Source organism: Henckelia pumila, chromosome 2, assembly GCF_033568475.1.
Source record: "Henckelia pumila isolate YLH828 chromosome 2, ASM3356847v2, whole genome shotgun sequence".
In the NCBI taxonomy this organism is placed as follows: Eukaryota; Viridiplantae; Streptophyta; class Magnoliopsida; order Lamiales; family Gesneriaceae; genus Henckelia; species Henckelia pumila.
The window spans coordinates 146,226,043-146,251,128 of NC_133121.1; the positions used below are offsets into that span (position 1 = coordinate 146,226,043).

At 37.3% G+C, this 25,086-nt stretch overlaps 2 protein-coding genes and 1 non-coding gene across 3 annotated transcripts; 2 read left to right on the plus strand and 1 right to left on the minus strand.

The window, feature by feature from the left end:
• Positions 1–5,008: 5,008 nt before the first annotated feature.
• Positions 5,009–7,821, plus strand: LOC140882625 (uncharacterized). Its single transcript, XM_073288737.1, has 3 exons — positions 5,009–5,228; positions 5,359–7,356; positions 7,442–7,821. The coding sequence occupies exon 2, from the start codon at positions 5,602–5,604 to the stop codon at positions 6,232–6,234; it is 633 nt and encodes a 210-aa protein (XP_073144838.1). The 5' UTR covers positions 5,009–5,228; positions 5,359–5,601; the 3' UTR covers positions 6,235–7,356; positions 7,442–7,821.
• Positions 7,822–9,223: 1,402 nt separating this feature from the next.
• LOC140882479 (FCS-Like Zinc finger 8-like) lies at positions 9,224–11,329 on the minus strand. The gene is made up of 3 exons (XM_073288517.1): positions 10,826–11,329; positions 9,845–10,702; positions 9,224–9,746 (listed from the first exon to the last, which is right to left on the minus strand). The coding sequence occupies exons 2-3, from the start codon at positions 10,639–10,641 to the stop codon at positions 9,656–9,658; spliced, it is 888 nt and encodes a 295-aa protein (XP_073144618.1). The 5' UTR covers positions 10,642–10,702; positions 10,826–11,329; the 3' UTR covers positions 9,224–9,655.
• Positions 11,330–19,417: 8,088 nt separating this feature from the next.
• On the plus strand, positions 19,418–19,523 carry LOC140885959 (small nucleolar RNA R71). Its single transcript, XR_012151370.1, has one exon. It is a non-coding gene; the product is annotated as a small nucleolar RNA R71 (small nucleolar RNA).
• Positions 19,524–25,086: the final 5,563 nt, after the last annotated feature.

The window sequence follows — 25,086 nt, forward strand, 5'->3', positions numbered from 1 at the left end:
CCCCGAGGCATCCGGATTAGTCATGATTCGCCCTAGGAGGCTATTAGTAAGAACAGTTACCGGGTGAGACAAGAAATAAGGTCTCAATTTCCAGGCTGTTATTACCAAAGCCAGGGCCATCATCTCAATCTCCGTATATCTAACTTCCGCCCCCTTCAAAGCATGACTGACGTAGTACACAGGCCTCTGATATCCCTTTTCCTCTTTTATTAAAACAGTGCTGACAGCCTTCTCAGTAGTAGACAGATATATCCACAATCTTTCCCCTGGCTCTGGCTTAACCAAGATAGGCAAGCTAGCCAGATGCTCCTTCAACTCCTGAAAGGCCTGCTCGCACTGCTCAGTCCAGCCAAACCTCTGGGCTTTTCGCAACACTTGGAAAAAATGATAGCTGCGGTGAGCCGACCGAGCTATAAACCAAGCCAGGGCTGTAATCCGGCCGGTCAATCGCTGTACCTCCTTGATAGATGTTGGCGAAGGCATTTCCCGCAACAGGTTCACTTTTTCTGGGTTGACTTCTATCCCACGTTCAGTTACCATGAACCCCAGAAACTTGCCACTTTTCACCCCAAACATACACTTGGCCGGATTCAACTTGATCCCATATCGCCGAACTGTGGCAAAAGTTTCCTCCAGGTCGGGTATAAAACAATCCTGGGTCCTGGAATTCACCAATACATCATCCACATATACCTCCACGTTTCGACCCACCTGTTCCCGGAACACTCTATCCATCATCCGCTGATACGTAGCCCCTGCATTTTTTAGACCAAATGGCATAACCACGTAACAGAAAGTACCTCCCGAGGTGATAAAACTGACTTTGTCTTGATCTTCCAGGGCTAAAGGAATTTGATGGTAGCCCTGGTATGCATCCATAAAGCTCAGCAATTCACACCCGGATGTGGAATCCACCAATTGGTCAATCCGGGGTAAAGGATAACAATCCTTGGGGCAGGCTTTATTTAAATCCCGGAAATCCACACACATCCGCCACTTCCCAGTAGCTTTTGGTACTAGCACTACGTTGGACAACCAAGTAGGAAATTGTACTTCTTTAATGTGTCCGGCCCGCAGTAGCTCTTGAACCTGCTCCGCTATCACTTTATCCTTCTCAGCCCCGAAATGCCTCTTCTTTTGTAATACAGGCCGGGCTCCAGAGATGATGTTGAGTTTGTGTTCTGCAACATGAGATGAAACTCCCATCAAATCGCCCTGAGCCCAGGCGAACACATCCTTATTCTGAATGAGGCAACCTTTCAATGTTTCAGCCAACCTTGCTTCTAAGTCCCGGGCTATTTTAACAGACTTCCCTGTTTGCCCGAGCTCCAGCTCCACCTCTTCATACTCACCTTTAGACTCCTCCACAGAACAGACTTCTCTTCCCCCCTGGGCTCCTTCCTTCCCATTCTGTCTTGCCCTCTTGTAATCTACCTTCACTGTCTCGGCATAGCATTTTCGGGAAGAAGGTTGATCTCCTCGGACTTCTCCGACCTTATCTCCCACTGGGAATTTGATCTTTTGATGGTAAGCTGAGGCCACGGCTTTGAAAGAATTCATAGCCGGCCTCCCCAAGATGACATTATAAGAAGAGGGTGCTTCTACTAATGTGAATCTTGTCATGACCGTCCTCTTCTCATCTCCTGACCCTAAGGTTATGGGCAGCAACATTTCCCCTTGGGGTTGAATGGTGTGCCCTGCAAAACCATATAAGACAGTTTTTACCGGGCTCAGCTCATACCCATGTAGATCCATCTGCTCGAATGCTTCTTGAAAAAGGACGTTTACTGAGCTTCCCGAGTCGACAAACACCCTTCGAACATCATAATTGGCGATCCGAGCTTGTATAAGCAAAGCGTCATTAAGTGGTAAGTTTACTCCTTCCAGGTCTTGGGATTCGAATGTGATGATTGGCTCTGAACCCTGTCGCCCTTTCTCCACCCCTAAACTTTCCCTCCGACTCCAGGCCTTCCTAGCCCGGTTTGAATCTCCGTCAGTAGATCCTCCTGATATCATGTTAATGATACCTTTGGCTGGCCCATCTCCTGATGTCTTGTCCTTTTTTGCATGATCCATTTCTTGTTTCCCTTTTTCCCGAGAGCTGGTGACATCCCGGGGAGAAACCAGTGTCTGTGACCCCCGAAACCAAGGCACACTTCGGGGCTTTTTCAGAACCGGCTTACCATCTCTAACATAAGGTAGCTGATGTCTCTGCTGCAGAGTTCGGCATTCACTGGTGTCATGAGTGCACTCCTGATGAAGCGCACAGTACTTCCAGAACTTTTCCCTAGAAACAGGGGCCTGGGTCGCAACTCCTTCTTCGCACACGTGAACAGCCCTATCTCGGGTCCCTCGGTGCGGAGCATACCGGGATAACCGCCCCATGGGATCATGGCTTTCTCTACTTCTTCCTTGTTCCCGGCCTCCCTCCCGCCGGGTTACCTCCTTCTTCTGCCTCTGAGCTTCCTCCATGTTAATGTATTTTTCAGCCCGAGCCAGCAAATCTTCGAAAGTTCGGGGTGCTTTCTTCACTAGTGATTTGAAAAATTCCCCTTCCCGAAGACCTTGAGTGAAGGCCGTGATCTTGGTCTCCTGGGCACAGATCGGGACCTCCAAAGCGATCTTGTTGAACCTTTTAAAATAGGTTCGTAGAGACTCCTCTCCTGAATGTTTTGCTTCAAATAGGCTATAGGCAGTTTTCTTATACCTCTTGCTACTGCCGAAGTGCTGCAAAAACACTTGCTTGAATTCTGCAAAGGATCGAACACTTTGGGGCTCCAACTTCTCAAACCATCTTTGGGCAGAATCCACCAAAGTGGTAAGAAGACTTTGCACTTGATCTTATCCCCATAGCAATGTAACATAGCTACATTCTCAAACCGAGCCAGGTGCTCCCCTGGGTCCGTGCTCCCATCATACTCCCGGATTTTTGCCGACTTGTAATTTAATGGCAAGGGTTCCTCCATCACCTCCTGCGAAAAAGGGCAACCCGGAATCTTGATAGGCCAAGCCATTTTGGAACCCCCTTCTTCCAACTTCTGTACTTTCCTCCTAAGTTCATGCAACTCATCCGCCATGGAAGGCTGTATTGAGTGCATCCAAGAGCTTTCTTCTTCTTCTCCTTCTCTAACTTGGGCATTAGAGTTTGGATTACCCCGGTTCCTTTCTTCCTCCACTGTTATGTCCTTTGATTGTGGTTGCTTTGCAGCTATCAACGACTTCCGTATCATATCCTGAACATATGATTCGAACTGCTCCATAGGAATGGTAATGTTCCGGCCTTGCTGGTGGTCTCCAGGTGATGTTTGCTCATGAGAAGCCATATCTACGTCTATAGAACAAGCTTCCCACAGACGGCGCCAATGATGATGGTTTATCAAACCGGGGCCCGGGTTGTCAGGGTAGTGAAGTGGGCCTGACGTGATGACCGGGCTAGTAGGTGTAAAATGTGGTTTGTCCCTCCTGGATCGAGGTGATCTGCTCACAAGGGAAAAGAATGAAAGCATGTTAGTGGGGCGCCGGAAGGTTTTTCGGCGGGGCCACTCCGATGGTTAAGTCAGACTTAGAAATAGAGTGGGCTTTTAGAAAAAATGAATATAGTGCTTTGGGATTTTAGATGAACATACCTCTACAAATGCCTGTGACCAGGTATTTATAGGCCTTGGAGTGAGAGAGTCACTCCGCATTTCCAGGGTAGTGGCCACGATCTAGATCGTGGGTGCAAGAGTTACCCACGTTTACCTGTGACGCACGATAGAGCCGGAAGGCTCGGGATTATGGCAGTCGTGGGGATCATGCCCTTGAGACATGGGTTTTGTCTAAGTCATGTAGATCTGGTCTCCCGGAATTCTGAAGCTCCTAGCCTGCTTTAATACATCCCTGACTCCCCTGGCCTTTCCTGACCCTGCCACCCCTGGCTTACTAGGGTATCACTACTCCTCCCAAAAATAGTCGGGCTAGAGTCTTACTCGCTGTCCTGACTAACAGCCCTGCTACCCTTGCTTTAATACAGCCCTGACTCCCCTGGCCTTGCCACCCCTGGCTTACCAGGGTATCAATTATTATTATTATTATTATTATTATTATTATTATTATTATTTCAGTCCAACTCAAAACATTTTTATGATCACACAAGTTTTTTTTCTCACATCCAATCTGATGTCTTTATGTTCATAAAAATATTAGGGTATCCGATCCGAGTCCATACCCAAGAGAGTTCTTCCAAATTTACTATACTAAAGTAAAGTCTAATGAAGGTCCAAATAATACACAAATCCGAAAAAGATAGATTTGTAACTGAGCCTATCTGGCAAGATTCAAAAGGGCTTAGCTCTAACAGGTAGGAAAAAAGGACGATCCGGGTGCAATAGCGGAAGCTTTACTCGAGACTCTTGAATATTAGAAACACTTATTAAATCTCTAAAGGATAAAAGGAGATCCCGACAAATCCGGGATTGAGACATGACCACTAAGTCGGTTCAGAGTCCTAACTGCCATGTCATGCACTCACTTATATTCTCTTGCTCTCTCAATTTTATTATGCCCTTCATGTAATCTGAGCACTGACTTATGCGTCAGCGGGATTACGCCGACACACATTCGGCATCCCCTAACCTCATTTTTTGTTCATGAATAGTCTTGTTTTTCGATCCGACCCGAGAATTGGAAGATTGGAAAATTCGCTCTAAATTTTTTGGTTACATCACAATCCTATGTATAGAATTAAACGGTCCTAAAAATTCAAATTAGATATGATTTTCTCTTAAATATTTATCTCCGATCAATTGAAACTTTTCATAGAAATTAAATTATTTCTTCGTGGTTTAAGTTCAAGATTTATATGTGGATTGGGCTCAATTCAATTGTGAGTTTTTGGATCTCAATAATTTGGGTCCTAGCTAGAAGGGCAAAATGGTCTGTTCCGCGGTGTAGTGTCAGTGACGTAAGCCGGTAAATTAGCTGCCATGTTCAGGGCAGTTTCGTAAATTCGCCCTCTGTTATTGTTCCCTTTCGCCCTGCATTCCCATAGCGAAACCGCAAAAAGGAAACCATTGCTCCGCCGTGCAAAGCCAAGGAATCTGAACTTTCTTCCCAATCTCTCTCTCTAAAACCACACTTCCAACCAACATTTTTGTGTAGCAAGAGGATTTCTTGAGTGAAGCTAAGCTATTCCGGCTCTGTACCGTCTCCATTTCCACCATTTCATCTGTTCTCTCGCGAAAATCAAGGTAGTTTCTGTACGATATATATATATTTTTTCGATTACAAGTTTTTATTTGAGAAGCCTTGAATTTTTCGTTCGAGTTTAATTTATTGTTTGTCATTTCGTTTGCTGTGGTTTTGTTTGCATGTGTGTAGATCTGAAGTTTGCTTCTGGTGGCTTCGTTAGATAAGAATATATGCTGTCTGGATAGGTTGGGTGTAGGCGAAGGCGGTTTTTGGACAAGACCTTGAACTTCTGATTGCTTGAGATACGATTTTCTAGTGTGCTGATTTCTGGAGCTGTTAAGTAGTTCGATATTTTTGGAGTACCTTATTTCGTGGTTAATAGTGGTGGGCAAGATAATAACCTAGGATTGTGTTACTCGGTGTATTGATAGCATGAAGACTCTAGTGGTCGTTCCTCATCACAGGAATCACCATCAGTATTATGATAGAAACCCTGGCCACGACAGGAAGAAATTGGCGTCGTTTGAAGATGATGTTGCTGGGCATTTTCAGGGGATTAATTGCAGGATTTCTCAACGCGGAGCAGGGTTACTCCCAACTCCTACGAAATTTTGCTCCTCCACCATTCCTGTTATTAAACGGGCCTTCTCTGCATCATTTTCGCCCAAAACCCCGTCACCAACCACCATTGGAAGCCAACAAAGCTACAAAAGAAATTCGAAAAGCTGTGCAATCCCTATCCCATTTAATATAAGGTTTGAAAACAATGATAGGTCACCCAATGATGTTTTTCATTTTTCTGAGCGTTGGGCTGGACCTGCTTATTCAAATTCCCCTCCTCCAAGCTCTTTACCTATTCCAAAGTTTTCATTCCAGCCTAGCAGAACTGTGTCCCTTGACTTGGCTACCTCGTCCCCTGAAAATGATTTGTGTTTATTCATGAAGTCTGCACCTGCTTCTCCATCCAGGGAGCACAGTCCATTGCCTGGTGATCTTTACAACAGCCCTGACTCTGCAACTAAAACCCTGCGCCGCATCCTTAATCTTGACATTGCTGATGAATGAAGGATTTGGATCATTTAGTGCTTCTGTGAATAAGTTGTGAAGTAGGTTAGTGGTAGACTGTGTACAAAATGTAAAGATTGATTCAGGGATACTTTCTTATTAGGATTCCATTTGGAAGTGTGTTACGAGTGGCGGTGGCCGTGCAAGTACTCTGATGGGTGTTGGTAACCTGTCTCCATATATCATGTAAAGTCTATTATGTCTGTTTAGGAAATTTGAAGGTTGCTCAGACGTGGATTTCTCCTGGGTGAAGCTTTGAAGTGAAAAGCTTTGTCTGCCCAATATAAATGATTGATGAATAGACAAGATCAGAGAATTGACTGCTTAACTGAACATATTCAGCTTGGAGGAGTCCACATAATGTTCGCAATTGTAATTGAGGTCGTCAATGTATCTTCGGGGATCTTCACTCATGTTTTCCCTGTTTTACGTTGATTTATATTTTTTAGTTAGGTACCAGTATATGTTGTAGATCCCTAATATGGTTGTCTATAGAGTTTTATCTTATCACCTCCTTACCCACCCTCTGCCTGATATTCAACTTGGCCTTCATGATTTTCTATATCACCAGTTGAATACCGACTATAGGTTATCAATTTAGTCTCTATGTTCATGACTACCTGAATCATTTCATCATTTTCTTCATCCTTGTCCCTCGATGCCTCTATTTTCTTTTCTTTTGAAGTGGTTCTCACTTCTGGTTCATACCCTGCAAAGATGTGGTTTCCCCTTCACCATCTTTCTGGTTTTTAAAAAAGGAAAAATGGGAAGGAAAATAGATATGGATTCTCTGTATGCGTTAGGTTTGGTCCTTGTTGAGCTGTCTTCTATTCGCGTAGGTTGTCCTCTGTGCCGAAAGTGGTTAATGGTCTTTCTACTCCGAGTCCTTAGGCTTGATCCATGTTGGGCTGTCTTTTCGTTAGCTTGGCCTATTCTGCTATGTTGAAAGTTGGTTCATGGATGATATTTTGGCACTAGTGGTTAGACCGATTCCATTTGAGCCCACTCTCTTGTAAGCTTTACTTCTTGTTGCTCTCTTGTGAAAGCTGGTGGGACCACTTCTTCCCTGGTGCTTAAGTTCATTTTCATTGGAGATTGTTGTTCATTCCCTGCTGTAACCTGGTAAGTTTACTAGTTTTTGCTCCTTTATATTGATTCTTATTGCATTTTCCCTTTTAATAATGTATCTTTTTCATGTGTTTGCTAGCGTTTGTATGGGTGCTGTCTGCTGATTGAAGAAGATACTTCTGGTGGCTGTGTCAGTTCCTTGTTAGCCTTCATCATCATGGTTATGTTGGTTATTCTGTTTTTTAAGTTTGGTTGTCTACAAATATGAAATATAGCATCACACACTGTATGGTGTCTTGATCTTTTGTGTCCGAAATTGGTGCACTTGCCTAGCTTTATGTAGCTCTATACAACTGTTTATGTACATGTAACGAGCTTGTAAGGTTCTGAACTTCTGGGAGACTTCCGAATCATCTTTTATATCTGAACTTTCTAGTTTTTCTAGGCAATGATATTACTCTCTCGTAGAGATTTACTGAGAATTTCGGCATATATTCAAGGTTTTAATATGTATATCGGCTAACAAAAACACGTTGGAATCTACACGGCTCTGATATAACTTTTTTATTGTTTTCATTTCTGTGTGCGGAGTTCATGTTTATAATGACAAATAGTTTTTTTTTTTTTTTTTTGGCTTCGTGGGGGTTATGTAATTGTAAATACCGTGAAGGTGACTCGTCAACCATGGGGTTGCTTTCCGATGGGCCGTTCTATCATTTTACTAGAAATTTATGTATTGCAACTTGAATTTTGTGTCATTTGTCTTCAATAGCTGACTTTGTTTTCTGGTACTGTTCCCGAAATGAATCAAACCTCTTTGCTAATCATTTTACTATTTTTGAAAGTCTTTTGCGTAAACATGGATCATACTATGCTTAAGAACGAAAAAAAGAAAAAAAAATGTGGTGATAATTATCTGAATAATCTTAATTTATAATTATTTTTATGAAGACAAAAGTTAGAGATCAATTTGTGACACAGAAAACGTCCCTAGTGAAACGAAAATTTTGGATGATTATTCATTTTATACTTTTGTGTTAGTCGAACTTGGAAGTCTTTTGGAAGTATCAGAATATCAGAATTGATTCTTTTATATATAAAATATATAATCAAAAGTTAAGAGTAGGTCTTATGTGAGACGGTTTCATAGTTTATATTTGTGAGACAGGTCGATCTGGTTTATATTTGAAGTGAAAAGTAATATTTTTGTGTAAAAGATAATATTTTTCATGGTCTAAGGTTGAATGGGAAATCGTTTTTACAAAATTAACACATGAAACGTTTTCATTGAAAGTTTTTTTTTAAAAGTTAAGTTTTGGAGTGTACATTTTAAGGTAGGTTCAAATGAATTTATTTATTTTGCAAATCTTAAATTTATCCAAAAGACCTGCATGATGGATTATGTTCTTGGAAGAACCAATTAAGATAACTAAAGCGTTGATTAATAAGGCTGTCGTGGTGAGATGATTCTCGAAACAGATAATTACTATCCCCTGAAGCAACGCCAGCATAATCTTTGCTTTATAATGAAGGAAATGGTTCTATTTGTCTGGATATTACAACTTCTGCTCAAAGAAACGATTTCCATTCTTTCTTTTATCATGTTTAATTATGTCACTCTATTAGTTTCTGATACGAAACATTGTTCGCTATGCATCTCACAAACATCTATCTGATCAATACACCAGATGAATTAGAACCAAACACAGCAAAATATTTTGTATTGTAATTCTCCATTATCGAGAGAGCATTACTTTCTATGGTCGATTGCGAATGGTTTAGGCTTGCCTTTGTTTAGAGTAATTCTCCTCACATGATATGTTTGAATCTTAACTTTTTTTTTTTTTCGAGTTTTGAATCTCAACTTTTGCATCCAACATATGGTGTGAAATTTTCATAAAATCATGAGACACGTGTTGAGTATAGGAAGAGAATTACTCTCGATGAAATACATAAGCATTGTTTGTATGATAGTATTAACAGACTCAAGATTTTAGAGCAACCCTTTAAATAGATAGTCATCAACTACTGAGATCCCAACATTGCAGGGTTAAGTAAAAGAGATTGATTTTACAATAAGAATTTTTTTTTACATTATATCTCTGCCTCTCATTGTGTATTTGTATATGCACGAGAGAGGAATTCAAGAGAATAAGAAAGAAAGAAAGAAAAAATAATTAAAGGAACATTTCACATTGATAAACGAAACTCATAGTCCTTGAGCCACGTCATCTTCCCACTCAACTAAAAGGGATGGAAAATTTGGAATGCTTTGTTCAAAATCTCTTTTGAAGATGCTAAATTCCTCTGAAACAAGAAAGTGGAGCATAGAGAATCAAATTCAACTCGACTTCTAAAAATGATCATCCAACTTCGGATTCTTCATTCCGTCAATGATCATTTCTTGGCAGCGGCATTCATGGCTGCAAAAGGCTTTCTCACCTCTAAAAAGTGAAACCAATTCCAAAACATTAAAATCCCACAAATCATAAAGCCATTAATGTGTTTTTAACAGAAAGCATAGGCCATAAACTGAATTAACCTGTAAATGTAAATATCTTTGCCTTGTTCAAGAATTTCTCTGCAAGTGTGACAATAGCTCAAGAAATTTGGTGATGGAGAAGTTGAAACATTGATTTCAAAACCACTTTCCATTTCCCTTGGCCTTGGATGATCAGAAGTCATGTCATCATCATCTACGCAGCAATCCTCCACGATACAATCGTCGAAAATATGAGTGGTTTTCGGGTTCGGGCCGTGGGTGATCACACAAGTGTAATCCTCAGAAAGCTCCATTTCTTTCAAAGATAGCTGTCTGCTAAAGTTCTTTTCCGGATTGCCGGAAAAAGGGCTGAAGCACTGAGAATTCCTAGTCTTGATTCCGAAATCCGCCGGAGATTTCGGTGATTCAGCGGGAGAAGATGTATGATTATTGGAGGGAATCTGCACCTTGAGCTTTGATCCAAACAGAACCAATCTGCTCAATGGCTTGCTAAAGTTTCCATCGTCATTGTTCTTCTCCTCAATGATTGAATCAATAAGGGCCAGTCCAATGGCTTCTTGTTCTTGTTTAATGGGAGGACTGGACAAACTGGTGTCATAGCCAAAAGGGTTCACAAAACTGGATGAAACTTTGGGGTCAAGAATTGAAGTTGGACTCATTACATTAGCTTCTGCATCAGAAAGATTCTTACTCAAAAACCCATTGAAGAATCTTGGTGATCCCAAGAAAGATGAAATTGGTGTGGTTGGAGTTTTGGTAGGAGAAAGCAATGAATTGCTTTGATCCGCCATTAGAGCTTGCTTGCTGGCCACTGCTCTAGATCTATTACCCAGCATTATTACAATAAAACCAGACAATCTTTTTAAGCCAAGACTCCTTCTGTAATAACAAACAGAACTGCAGAGAACAAAAGATACCAGAAATGAACAAAAATTACAAACACCACAGAACAAAAGAGGGATAAAGAACATCAAACAAAAGCTAATAACAAATAATGGGTTTCTGAAATAAAGAACCAACCGGGAACTTGGCGTTTTGTGAACTCCATGAACAGCTGATGAAAGGCACAAACAATAGAGAAGGAAACTTCCCCTTTTCTTCGCCTTAAAAGAATAGAAACAAAAGTGGGTTTCCTCTCAAAAGCACAGAAGTGATTAAAGAAGTATAAAGTAACAAAGTTGTTTAATTTTTTTTGTGTAACTTCAGGATCTCTGCTAAATCTCATTGGCCTCCATTTTTAGAACCATCACAGGAGATAATAAAACTCCCTATCTTTCCTTAAAGATAAAATAATAATAATAATATTTTCACAGTTTCCTTCTTTTCCTCAACAAAATATGAGCTTAATCCCCATCAAGCTTGCAACCCAGATACAAATCAACACAAATTTCCATTTGCTATTTAATTTCAGCACTAGAACAATATGAAATATCTACCAAATGGGCTCGTGGAAACTTTGCTAGAAAGAGTGCTTTGCTAAGAAATCGATCAACAATGGCGGATTTTGCTGCCTTTTTAAAGAAGGGGAGAAGAAGAAGTAGAATTATTACTTATTTGTTATTTTTTGAAAATGATGGGAAGAAATTAGAAACAAGAAAAAGCAAAATTAACGTAACAAGGGCCCCTCTTCATTTAATTTTTTGTCACTCATTTTGGACTCTAGCCATGAATTGCTCACGACATTTATTTTATTTTAATTTTATTTTTCGAAAAATTATTCCATAAATGATGGTAGTTATTTTACCACATAGGTATTGAAGAAATTTTGTTTTTTCCGGATAATTATTATATTATAATTTTTTGTTTTTCTTATAAAATAAATCGTTGAATTAGAAGACGTTTATGTGGGAAAAAAAAAAGCATATGGTAAGATTTTATAGATGACATTTTTGAACCAATATGATCTTGAGGCATATGTATATGTATCAATTGGTGCAATAATTGATATATATATATATATATATATATATATATTCTTAATAAAAAGGGAATTTCATTAAATATTAATTGAAATTTAAAAGTATCTAATCATTGCTTTAGTACAAGAATTTTTTTAAAGATATTATTACTTGAGAGGTTCCATTATTTGGGGACTACAAATAAATATAAATAAGATGGCAAGAGCCCGGGCTGTGGGGCATACAAATGTTGATTAAGCATAAAACCACTTGATTTGTTTTTTTTTTTTTTTTTTTAACTTTTACAAAAGAAATTTTTTATTTTAATTTATAAATATGCCCTATAAATTAAGTACAGCTAATTTTGTAAATTATATTATATTATACAATGAAAAAAAGAAAGGAAGTGCAGTGACCTTTTTCTGAAACTGATAATTTTCAGTGATCGTGTCTATGTATACTATTACTTAAACCAAGTCTCTTTAAAAAAAAATACTTTGGTCCGGCCTCTTTAAATTATTTTTGTGTAACCCTAATTTTAATTGAATATCTAAAGAAGTTTAAAAAAAAAATTGAATATCTAAAATATTTATTTTTACTAATTAAAATAAAATATAAATATATCGTATAACAATCACAAACATACTCTGTTGCTTAATATATACTAGCGATAACATACACGCATTACATGTGTAACGTAATACATAAATATTATGTATTGCGTATATATTATATAATATTTATTTTTAAAGTGTTTGATTTTAATATGATATACATTTTTTGTAATTTTACACTTTTATGGTTTTTTTTTTTTTTTTTTTTTTTTTTTTTTATAATATGAGGTTTGACATATCAAGAGAACAAATAAGATATTCTTAGCTTAAAATATATATAGTATAGGTTATAATATATTTGATAAAAAAAAATATATATTATAATATTTGTTCATCTTTGTCCTTTTGACCTGGTTTCGCTTTTGTCGCTACTCTCTGCCTCTTTAATAATAATGCTTATCTTTTGGCTATCAGTAAATATTTTATTTGAATAATATTAAATTCTTATATTATATTATGCAATTTATGAATAAATAAAATAAAATGATTCTGTATTTGTAAACATGACTCCCACGAAAGTGAACCTGGGATTCTTTCCAATGTTTATTCATGTTTTGCAGGAATATTTTTGTTTTTGAGTAACATATATATACTATTTTCAAATCTATGCTTAAAAATTATTATTTCATTCTCATTTTCTACGTATATTTATTGTTTTAAAATGAGTTGAGTTCATTTTGCCCGATAAACTACCGTTTGGTAGACATTATTATTAATCTATGTATAACTTATCTCATCTAATATCGCGTTCTTCTCGTCGTATTATTTTTTCATCTATTAACTATTAATTTTAAGTCAATCAAATTATTAATAATTTATTTTACATCAATCAAATCATTGAATTTAAATTACTATGTTATCTTTTATAAATAATATTATTTTATATTTTATTTATTGTTAAAAGGATAAAATAGTAATTTATCATTTCAATATAAAATTTAATCAATCAAATCAAATATATTATAATCTATCAATCAAATTCAATACTATATTAACTATAATTTCTTATTTATTTTTTAATGTATTATATTACTTATCTATTTATTATTTATCCAATCACTCAAAACAAACGATATATGTACATCATCAGATTGATTAATGAACTATTATTATATGCAATTCAACTCAATTAGGGTGCAATAATTATTCCGGTTGGGATGAGAAATCGAACTATAGCGCATGAGCTGTTGTACGGTTGAAAAAATTTGAGTTATACCATTCTCACCGGCTAAAAATTTTGGTAAAATGGCAAACGCTCGATCCTACAATTGGTATCAGAGTCAAAATCATGTCTTTGATTCCCATTAATTTCAAGAATTACAATTATTTGGAGGAAGATTATTGAGGGTGTAATAATTGTCCATACTGAGTAGAGTGTTATTGTTGCATGTTTTATTCACTTGCAAGCGCACAATGTCAAGTTTTAATATAGAATGAGTAAAATATCATTCTTCCACGAAGAATAAATAATTGATATTATACTAAATATATGAAACTAATATAATCTTAATCTTATTTAGAACTACGAAAATAGAGTGATATTTTAATTACAAAAATTTGCAATAAAATAAATATGTAGAACAAAGATAAAATGAAGATAAATTCTATGTAATGTCCCAATTTCTTATTGGAGCGTTACTCAAACATACATACTTAAAAATATAATTATTTGGGGAAAATTAAAACTTTTTTGCGGAAGCATCATCATCTTTTAAAAAAAATCGAATTTAAATGTGCACAAAATAGTGGAATAACATTCAAAAGACTTTGTCAATTATGGCCATCTTAATAAAGTTTGTTTTCCTCTCATCAACTTAAAATGATTTGAACAACTTTCATTCATAAATACTCGCACTCATGCATCGCCAGCTGGACCGATCCCTGCCTCCTCTTCATGTCCACCAACGTAATCATCAATAAATTCATCAACATCATCGTTAACTACACCATTCAAGTATAGTGAGTTTAAAGACTCAACAAAAAATGCATAAAAGGATTTTTCTGAAACTTAAAAGGAGAAAAAATATCATCATAGTCTTTCATGCAAAATTTAATATAAATGCATTTTGATAAAACCATAACGTAAAACATTTTTTTTGAAAGACATAACATAAAACATTTAAGGGGTGATGAAGTATGTGAATTGTGATAACCGTCATAATGAGCCATTCATAGGTTTCTATTGTATAACAAGCATATGACATTACGTCCGTAACTTTCATTCTTTGGATAACCGCTCCGGAGCTCATCTCGAAGTGCATACCCCGTATAACCATCCCATGAGCCATGTTTGGATAGCCGCTCTGAAGCTCATCCCAAAGTGCATACCTCGTATAATCACCACAAGACGCATAAATCATCAAAATATTTTCCATGTACCATATCATATAATCTCATATCATCGTAAAATCATGCTCATACAACTTCTTGTGATGCTAATTAACTTCAAAACATTTTATGAGAAAGTAACTTTCGTGAGAAAATCACATAAACGTGCAATACATGACTTAACTGATCCACGTGAGGCATTCCGTCCGTCCCGAACCTTTGAAAACTTAAAAATTTTTCATGAACATTCTTAAAAATAATTGAAATACATTAAAATATCAAAAAAATGATTTTCAAGACCCAAAAAACGTAAAATGGGGTGGGGATCTCGAGCCCTATGCACGGGCGTGCCGCCCGAGTGCAGGACCAGCAAGTCTTGCGCGGCATGCAGCCTGTACGCAGGCCTGCGCGGCCCATGCGCGGGCGCACCGCCGCGACTCCTTTCCAAAATTTCTATTATTTTCTGCACTTTTTCAAATCCTACAATGTTTGGGAACACTTTTCCATCAAAATACCATTCAACACCATAAAAACTTCAAAATAATTCATACCAAAACACTTAACAACTTAAAAGATTTTGAATCAAAACCTTCCTTCAAACTTCTCCCAAAAATCTGATTTCTTGCCTTCAAATCGTTCAAAACTCAATAAACTTGAACCAGACACATCAGGAATGCTTAACGTATCACAATCAAGCAACATAATCATAAATTTTTTAAGAAAACATGCATAGATCATCAATCAAACACCTAGAGTTTTACCTTGAAAATATCTATGTTATTGAATGGGTTTCAGAACAGTAAATACTTGCCTGAACCATTTAATTGGAATTAACCTGGGCGGAATAGATGATCTAGCCTTGAGGATGAAGAACCCTAGCCTTGGATCGCAGTGTTGAAATGAGAGATTTTGAGAGGAGGAAGGGAGCGTTCAAATGAGAGAAAAAGAAATCTGAACGCTTGATTTTTAATTTGTGAATAATGGGCTCCCAACACCGCCCATTAATAAACCTGGCCACGGTCTGGGTTGGAATTTAGCCAACCCTTAACCGGACCGGCTATGGCCGATTTCGGTCCGGGTTGGTGAACCGGCGGTTCCGGTCCGGTTAACCGCCGGTTCAGGGTCAGGGCTAACCCGTGAAATTTTTTTAAAAAAAATATTGCAGCACCCCAGCACTGATTTTGCAGCGCTGGGGCGTTACCCCTTCGAATTTAATTCGAAGGGGCAAGACCGCTACTCCGCAAGTGAGCAACTTCAATTTTTTTTAATTTTTAAACAAATTTTTAATAAGACATATTCTTTAAATAATCTCAATCAAATATTTCATATCTCCATAATAAAAATCTATTACATTTATTAAATAAACAATATATTAGAATTTCAACATCTTATGACTTATATTACAAATCTATTACATTTTATTCTACTTCACTCGTATTTCCTCCCGTCGTAGTTCCGGATGTTCCTTCGGCATCATCTTGGTCTTCTTCATCGCTTTGAATATGTTGTGTTCGAGTAGCGGCTTTTGACCAATCATTGAGCAAACATTGGGCTTCCAAATTTTCCGGCCTTAAGCTAGAATGTCTCTCGTCCAATGTATTTCCTTTAATACTAAATGCTTGCTCCACTGCAACTGTTGAAACCGGACAAGCTAGAATTTCTTTTGCCATTATAGCCAAAATTGGATATATTTGTGTTTTTTGCGACCACCATCTCAAAATGTCAAAGTTTTCCTCATCTGTATCACTAAAATCAAAAGTAGTGGTAAAATAATTCTCAAGTTCCTGACTGGAACTTGAGGATCCTCATGGACGTTTCGTCCGTTCCCTTAATAAAAGTTGTGCTTTAGTAAGTTTAGAAGTAACATTACTAGTTGCAGTTGATTGTGTTTCATGTGAAACAATTTGTCCATCATATTTGATGTTATATTCATTATAAATATCAAGTAAATGAGTTTTAATATTAAACAAAATCAATGAGATAGAAGGAATCATTTTCGCAATAGGCTCCAAAGATTCATAATATAATGTTAACATGTCGCTTAAGCCATCTAATTTAAGTCTAGGATCTAAAACAAAAGCACATAAAAAAATTTCAGAAATGAGCAAAAAATATTTTTCCCATTTTGCTTTCATGACGATAATACATTGAGATAAAACACTATCATTAGATTTAACATATTCATGAAAAATACAAGCAATGTTGCAACAATGTGTTAAAACTAAATGTGAAGTAGGGTAATAAACACCGGATAATTGGTCACTAGCATCATTAAAAACTTTTAAAATTTCACAAATACTAGTGCATATGTTCCATTGATTTGAAAAAAAATAAATATCACGAGCTTGAACAAATTGATGAAAAAATGTACATAATAAATCTTTATATTCAAAAGAGGATAATAACAATTTATATGTTGAATTCCAACGAGTTGGAACATCTCGTGCAAACCGCTTAGGCTTCATACCATTTACTCTACAAAATTTTCCCCATTGCTTCATAACTTGAGGATGCGTCCATAAATAATGAATAGCGTTCCTAATTGGTTGAATATGTATGCTTAAACCTTTTAGCCCATCTTGAACACACAAATTTAAAATATGACATGTGCATCTAATATGAAAAAATTTGCCACCTAGTGATGGTTTACATATTTCAATAAGCTCACTGATACTAGAAGTATTTGCACTAGCATTATCAAAAGACATTGAAAAAACTTTGGTAGTTAGACCATATTCTTCTAAAATAACAAATATAAGTTGCGAAATATTTTGTGCCGTGTGTGATTCGTTGAAACATCTATATGCAAGCAACCTTTTTTTAATGTTCCAATTATTATCAATCCAATGACATGTAATACACATATATGAACAACTTTGCCAATGATCACTCCAAATATCGGAACACAAAAAAACTTTATTATTCAAACTATAAAATTCCTTAATTAATTCTTTCTTTTGATCAACGACTAACTTTTTCATTGTGCGTTTGAGACTATTTCTTGGAATACGTCTAATAGAAGGATTTGCACTTGTAGAAAGCCAATTTTCAAAAGATAATTTATCGCTAAAACTAAAAGAAAGTTGTTCAACCGCACAAAATTTAGCCGTTTCTTCTCTAAATCTAGCTTCGTTATATTTAAATAGTTGAGATTCATTATCCGATTGAGAAGAGAATGCCAGAATTTGAGTTTGACCACGATCAATACCAATTTCCACCGGATGATTTTTCTCGATATGCCGCGTCAAAGTTCCATAACCACCTCCTTGTTTAAATTTGTAACATTTTGAACAATATTTGCATTTGGCTTTCAAATCACCGGAGGGAAGCGTCACCTTGTCGAAATGTTTGGTGAAGATATCGGATGTCGGGCGAGGCACCGCTCGAGTTTGTCTCTGAGAGGCCGCCGGATCGTTCATACTTTCTTGACTTGCATGATGACGTGGTGGTGGTGGTTGTTTAACTTGTTGTCTTTGTTGCGCCTCTTGTCGAATTTCTTGAATTTCATCATCGGAATATTCAAGATCAAAGCTATCGACATTGAATTGAGGATACTCGACCTCGGGTGCTCTTTTCATTTCCTTTTCCTTTGTCACCCCTATGACTTGATCCCGCTCCGGACATTTGTAATTGTATAAATATGAAAATAAATCAACAATTGACAATAAACCAATAATCGAAACTTGATATTTTTGATAATTCAAGAAATTAAAAGGAATTGAGAATAGAGAGAATGAAGAGTTCAAGAAAGAATTGTGTAAACAAAATGAAATGAGGTTGGGGATATTTATAGATAAAATCATAAAAAGTAGGTTTTTTTTTTGTTTAAAAAAAATTCCGATAGATCCGGCGGGTCGACCGGGTTTCAACTACCACGATTTATCTCAATGGCCACGATTGAGTGATCCAACGGCCACTTGCTAGTGGCTGTTGGATCATCTGGGCGCCCCCATGGGCGCCACGTGTCCAACCCGCCGGGTTGGACGGTTCCAACCCGACGGGTTGACGGTTTTCCCTTTGGAAAACTTGGACCGGACCGCCTAGTCGGTTTTGGGTTGGACCCGTTGACCCGGTTAACCGGCCCGTTGACCACGGGCCGGTTTCGGGCCCAACCCGGCCCTTGGCCAGGTCTACCCATTAATTACAATTAAAAGTTTAAAAATATTTAACTCTTCCTTTAAATAAAATACATTGCGTCTTCTTAAACTTAATTTAAATAAAAACATTTTCTTAACTCGTTTCAAGGCTAGACTCGTCCCTACAACCCAATTTAAATACCAACCTGAAACTAAAAAAAAAATCATTTATATCACATAAAATTTTAGGCATTCAAATAAATCACATAATTAAACATAACAATTAAATACCCTAAATATCATGCATTAAATCAAATAATTTAATTAATTTATCGTGATTAAGCTAGTGAATTTTTTGGACCTTACAGCAAAATTTACGGCAGTCGCCAGTGATGCTGTCTCAGTAAAACTTTGATTCCCTTTGGTCAGTGCAGCCAACTGTGTAGAAATAGTAGCCATCTGAGCAGTCAAACCAGTGAATGCATCAACCTCATGAATTCCAGCAGGCTTCCTTATTGCAGATCTCTCACTCGGCCACTGATAACTGTTAACAGTCATTTGCTCAAGCATCTCATAAGCCTTAGTAGGAAATTTAGCGAATATCGAACCTCCAGCTGCAGCTTCCACAGAAATACAAGTTGGCACATTCAAACCATTGTATAATAACTCAATCTGTTCCCAGTCCGGACAATTATGGTTCGGAGTTCGGACACTTCCTAAGCAATTCCTTTTACCGCTCCCAAGCTTCATACAGTAGCTCATAATCTTGCTGTTTGAAAGTAGTGATCTCAATTTTCAGCTGGGCAGACTTGGCAGGTGGAAAGTACTTAGCCAGAAATTTAGATGCAATGTCTTCCCATGTAGTGATGCTCCCAAGAGGCAGTGACTGCAACCAATGATAGGTGTTGTTTTTATGTGTTTTATTGAATTATTTTGCATTTGTTTAGCATGTTTTTATATTGTTAATGTCATTCATGTTTAGTTATCGAGTATTTATTGCATTCAGATCACTCCTCATGATTTTTGATTGGTTGCAGGTAAAAGATGGAGAAAAGGAAGAGTTTGAGCGAGGAGAATTGACGCAAGAAGGAATACAAAGCATTAATGGTCCAAAATTTATTTTTGACTCTAGAGAAATCCAAATCCAATCTCCATCATCCAGATTGAATTCAAGATGTTTTGAAGTTTATGTTCAAATTTCGGATCAATCCGACGGTTAGATTGTGAGATATGAGTTTTTGAAAATTATCGCGCGCTGTAGAAAATCATATGCGAGAAACACAGTTTTGGGACATAACATTGGGCGCCTTGGCACGAAACGGACTGAAAAAAAATCATATTTTCAAAATTTTAAAGTCTCAACTTGTCGGGTTTTGTTTGACGTACTTTCAAGGGCATATAAAAAGGACTTTTGAGACGCATCAGCAGGAGAGAGAGCAGCCACCATTAACCAAGGAGAGAAAGGAACGTGAGAAGAGGGAGATGACGTGAAGAACTCAACCAGAAACAAGAACCTCAAACAATAGTTTTATATTTTCTCCTTCTTTCTTTTATATTTTTGTTGGGATTTAGGGGATCCTACCCCCAAAACTTTGTTTTGATTTTTTCTTGAAGATTGAATTTGATTTTTATGCATTCTTGATTATATTATTGAGTTTATTGCATCTTTGGAGATTGATCATCTTTGAAGTGATTTTATTCGTTGTGATTGAGACTGAAATGAGATTTTATAACATGATAGAGTAATATAATTCATGGATCTACAACTTGCATAGACATATGAGGTTGGATACATGTTGATAGTCATAGTCCAATAGGTCGAAAGCTAGAGGATTCCACAAATCGTTAATGCGGTTGCAATTGTTAAATAACGCAAGGACACTTGGTTATTGCAATTTGTTAATAGATTAATATAGCTCGACAGAGCTTATTGATAGATTAGGGAATTCCGTCAAAAGCATGACTTGAGAACTGAATTTCAATCGGTAGTGAAGATTAAGGGGTAGGTGAACCGAAATCCTAAAAATTGTTTATTTATTTTCCAAGTTTAATTTATTTTTGTTTCATTATTTTATGTTAGTTTATTAATTTATTCTCATCTCATCTTTATTAACTAAAGAATAATACTTGAGTAATTTTGTCACAAATCAATCTCTGTGGGACGATACTCGTACTTTTATATTATTACTTTACTCGTGCACTTTCGATTTATTTGAGCTTAATTGATAGACATATTTGAGTTGATTTTCTGTGGTAGTATTTGCTCGATCAACCAACTACGAGCATTGTCCCTAAGAGAGAACGGGAACAATCGTAGTCTGATGGTGTCCTCAGTAACACCATGAATCTTTACTGAGTCAGCAATCTCCAGAAAAGTACGCAGGTGCAAATTTGGATCTTCAGTAGCTGCACCCCTGAACTGATTTTGCTGCACCATATTAATCAAATCTGGCTTCAACTCAAAATTATTTGCTGTGATATTCTTCCGAGCTATCCCAAAATAATGAGTATTGATCACGGTCGAAAATGATCTCTGATTGGCACCGGAGCATTATTGACAACTCTTTCTCTTTCTTCAGCCATTTGTTGCAACTCTTCTCTTCTAGCTTTTCTCAAAGCTTTAGCAGTTTTCTCGATTTTTGGATCAAATAGCAGTGAGTCGTAACTTTGGCTTTTTCGCATAAACTGCATAGACAAGAAAAATTTTAAAATTAGAACCAACAAAATAAAATAAAATGCTCTAAATCAAAATTAAGACTAATCAGCACAATTTAATATAAATCAAATAAAATTCAGTCCCCGTCAACGGCGCCAAAAACTTGTTGCGTGTTTTTCGCTCTCAAGCGCACGATGTCAAGTTATAATACAGGAATTAAGTCCAAGTCGATCCCACGAAGAATGAATAAATGATATTATATCAAATATTTGCAAATAATCAAATCCTATCCTATGTAGAGCTACGAAAATGGTTTGATTTGATAACACTAAAAATTGCAAGAAATAGAATTAAATAACCACGAGTTCAAGAGAGGAAAATTCAATAAGCGATGAATGCTAGAGGTTCGACTTCACTTGACTGTCCACCATAATTTATTTCTAATGATTGTTTAATCATAAATTATTCTAGTTTATTAACCAAGAATCCCTATTATTTTCTACTACCTCTCTCGAGTGTCAAGCAGAAATTCGTATTCAATAGCAAACTCAATATTTCTATCTAAGTTCAACTAGTAAATCCGGTAAATGGCAAAAGAATTTTTCTAACGACTTCTATGGAGTTATATGCCTCTCGAACAATATAAACACCAAATATGTATTTTCCTATGTCGTATTCAAAATCTCCTCTATCGAGTGATAGATTCTAAATAAAATATCATTTAATATATGACCAGTAAATTGAAAACATTAAAATCAAGAAAATACAAATAAACTGTGAGAAGAATTCAAATATATAAATCAAAATATCTAAATCATGATTTTCAGTCAAGATCCGTCTACCTCTAGACTAAAAAATTAGTTCATGACGCAATTAAAAATCAAATAAAATATGTTTTTCCAACAATCCATCAACCAATAAAAATAGAGTTTAAAGAGACTAGAACAAAGTAGAATTAAGCTTTTCCGTCGCCGGATGCTGCCGTCTTCCATTTTCGTACCAAATTCTCGAGCTCTTGTCCAATCCCAAAACTCTCAATAGCCGTCCTTATGTTCTGAAAACTCTCTAAACCCTCGTAACCCTCAAAATAAGTTGTAAATTATTTTTTTAAACTTGGTCAAGACTTTCCAAATTTTAAGAGACCACGCAGCGTTGGAGCGCTGTATTTCGGCGTTGGAGCGCCCAACAATTTTTCCCTGCAGCGCTGGAGCGCTGGTATGATAGCGCTGGAGCGTTATTTCCTCGACTTTTGCACCCTTGGAAGACTCCGTATAGCGTTGGAGCACTATAATTATGGCGCTGGGGCGCTGACCTGTTCAACTTAAATTCATTTTTTTCTCCTCTCTTTTCTTAACTATTTTTGCATCTTTCTGACTCTTTTCATCAACTAAAATGAATAACACTCAAATTCCTGCAAATAATACTAACAACAAGAGAAATGCATAATATCGCTCAAAATACAATAAAAGCCAAGCTAATTCATATAAAATATAAGTGCAAAAATTGCACTTATCAGTATCATATAAATCATGCAATTACATAATACATGCAAACACATAATACATGCATACTCATATGGATATCTCGAATAAATAATTTAGTACCTCATACACTAGGCAAGCTAGACCAACTCTATGTTCAAGCCTATCGTCTGTACTACAATTCAAAGTACTCATGCATTATAAATTTATTCTAAAAGCCTTACTGAACTATAGCATACTCCCTATTTATTTTAAGGATCCAAAGCTATACCTGTGTCCGTCGTCAGCTGATGACGACTGCCCCAGAACTTGGGCACCTCTCAGCAGCATCCCTGGAGCCCCTCGCCAACCTCTGGACCAAGCCTAGGAAGGCTGGAATCACCCCTAAACACCTAAAACCAAGCTAGAACGGAGAGAGAAGAGAGGACTTGGTGTGCCAAAATGTGAGCCTCGGATTTCCTATTTATAGGCGGAGTTCGGACGGTCCGATCGGGACTTCGGACGATCCGAACCTTGCATGCGAGACACGTTACTTCATTCACTCTTCGGACGGTCCGATCCTGCCTTTGGATGCTCCGAACTACTAGGTGTCCGTTCAACCTTGACACCTCATCAGCTGCATGGACTAACTGAGTTCGGACGTTCCGATATGGATTCGGACGCTCTGAACTGTCCGCAGCCTCCGATCCAAGGGTTCATGCCTCCGAAGGGTTCGGACCCTCTGATCTTGGTTCGGATGCTCCGAACCTACCTTGACCCAAATTTTCGAAAATTGTCCAATTAATTCCATTTTAAGCCTTTAATCCATGTTTAACCATTTTTAATTAATTAATCTGATAAAATGGAGTCGGGCTACTACATGGACTTTGAGTACCTGGACTGCTAGATTCCTAGGGTGCTTGAGTTGACTGGATAGAGGTACGGACGTACTATCCAAGATACCCTGGTTGATTATGTTTGTAATATGATTGCATATTTTATGTGGAATTTTGTATATGTTGGTTATGTCACGGATATTATGCTGCATGCATTATATGTTGAGTATTTATCATTGATTGATATACCCAGTAGAGGGGTCGCTCAGCCTCAATATATTTTATGTGGATGGATGCCATGGTTTTGGATCCGGTTATATCCACTGGATTTTATGGTATGGGAATACCTCCTAATACAACGGCCCAACATACTACATACCATGACGCCTTTGACTGAGCAGTGATTCTGGATAGGTTTCCTGGTACCCTTCACTTGCATTTGCATTCAGAGCACATGTATACTCATGCTTTCGTACTGGGCTTTTTATGCTCACGTCCTCGGTTTTGTTCTGGACACCCTATTCCACGGGGCAGGACTCAGGTTAAACGGACCAGGTGGTATCGGCCGTTGAGCTGCAGCAGGGTGGATTTGTACTGAATGTATTCGGGATTTGGTACTTTTATTTCAATGGGGTTGTATAACAGAATTATTTGGATTTGGATACCGGTTGTATTCTGCCGGTGGATTTTAGTTTTTTTAATTAAGTTTTCGCTGGATTTTTGATTTATCGCTTTTAAGTTGATTTGCATTATTTAAGCTCTGTTTTATTAGTGATTCCAGGTTGGGTCACTACACCATGAGTCTAGCGAGGGGCCTTACTACTGGTGTTGTCTCGTAACCATTCGAGACCAGTCCTATCCTTTCCTTACTGCTGGCCATGTCCCTAGCAGATACAATGTTATCCATTAAGATCTGGTGTCCCTCTTTTACAGCCCACCTAGCCAACCAAATCAAACAGCGCAAAGTCAGCAACTTGACGCACTAGAGCTTATCGGAGGTCACCCATCCTGGTACTACTCTCACTCTTGCACACTTAACCAAACATAGAGCAACCGAAACATGGCGCTTGGGTCGCTGTATGGTTTAAAAGATTTGAGTTGCACCACTACCACAAGCTATAGCTTTTGGTAAAATGAGAAGCGCTCGGTCCTACATGTGTCACATAAAAGTTGTAAGATTGAACGTTTACTGCTATATAAAATGTTATAAGGGGTGACAACATTGCAGTTCTGATTTTTTTTAAGAAAAAAAATGTTCAGTAACTTATTCTCATGTGTGGATTGCTTTCTCAACTGAAGTGCACCCCCAAAATCAATTTGTCAACAATTGTATTTATTGTAATTCATGGAAATCGAACATTTAACTTTGGCATTGATAACAAGTTGTTGGACTATGGACTTAGACAATGGGCT

Bases quoted from the DNA above. Each gene is read 5' to 3' on its own strand.
- LOC140882625 (XM_073288737.1), top strand. From the start codon at position 5,602: ATGAAGACTCTAGTGGTCGTTCCTCATCACAGGAATCACCATCAGTAT.
- LOC140882479 (XM_073288517.1), bottom strand. From the start codon at position 10,641: ATGCTGGGTAATAGATCTAGAGCAGTGGCCAGCAAGCAAGCTCTAATG. The intron at 9,747-9,844 runs GTTAATTCAGTT...TTCACTTTTTAG, and splicing joins AAAGATATTTACATTTACAG to AGGTGAGAAAGCCTTTTGCA.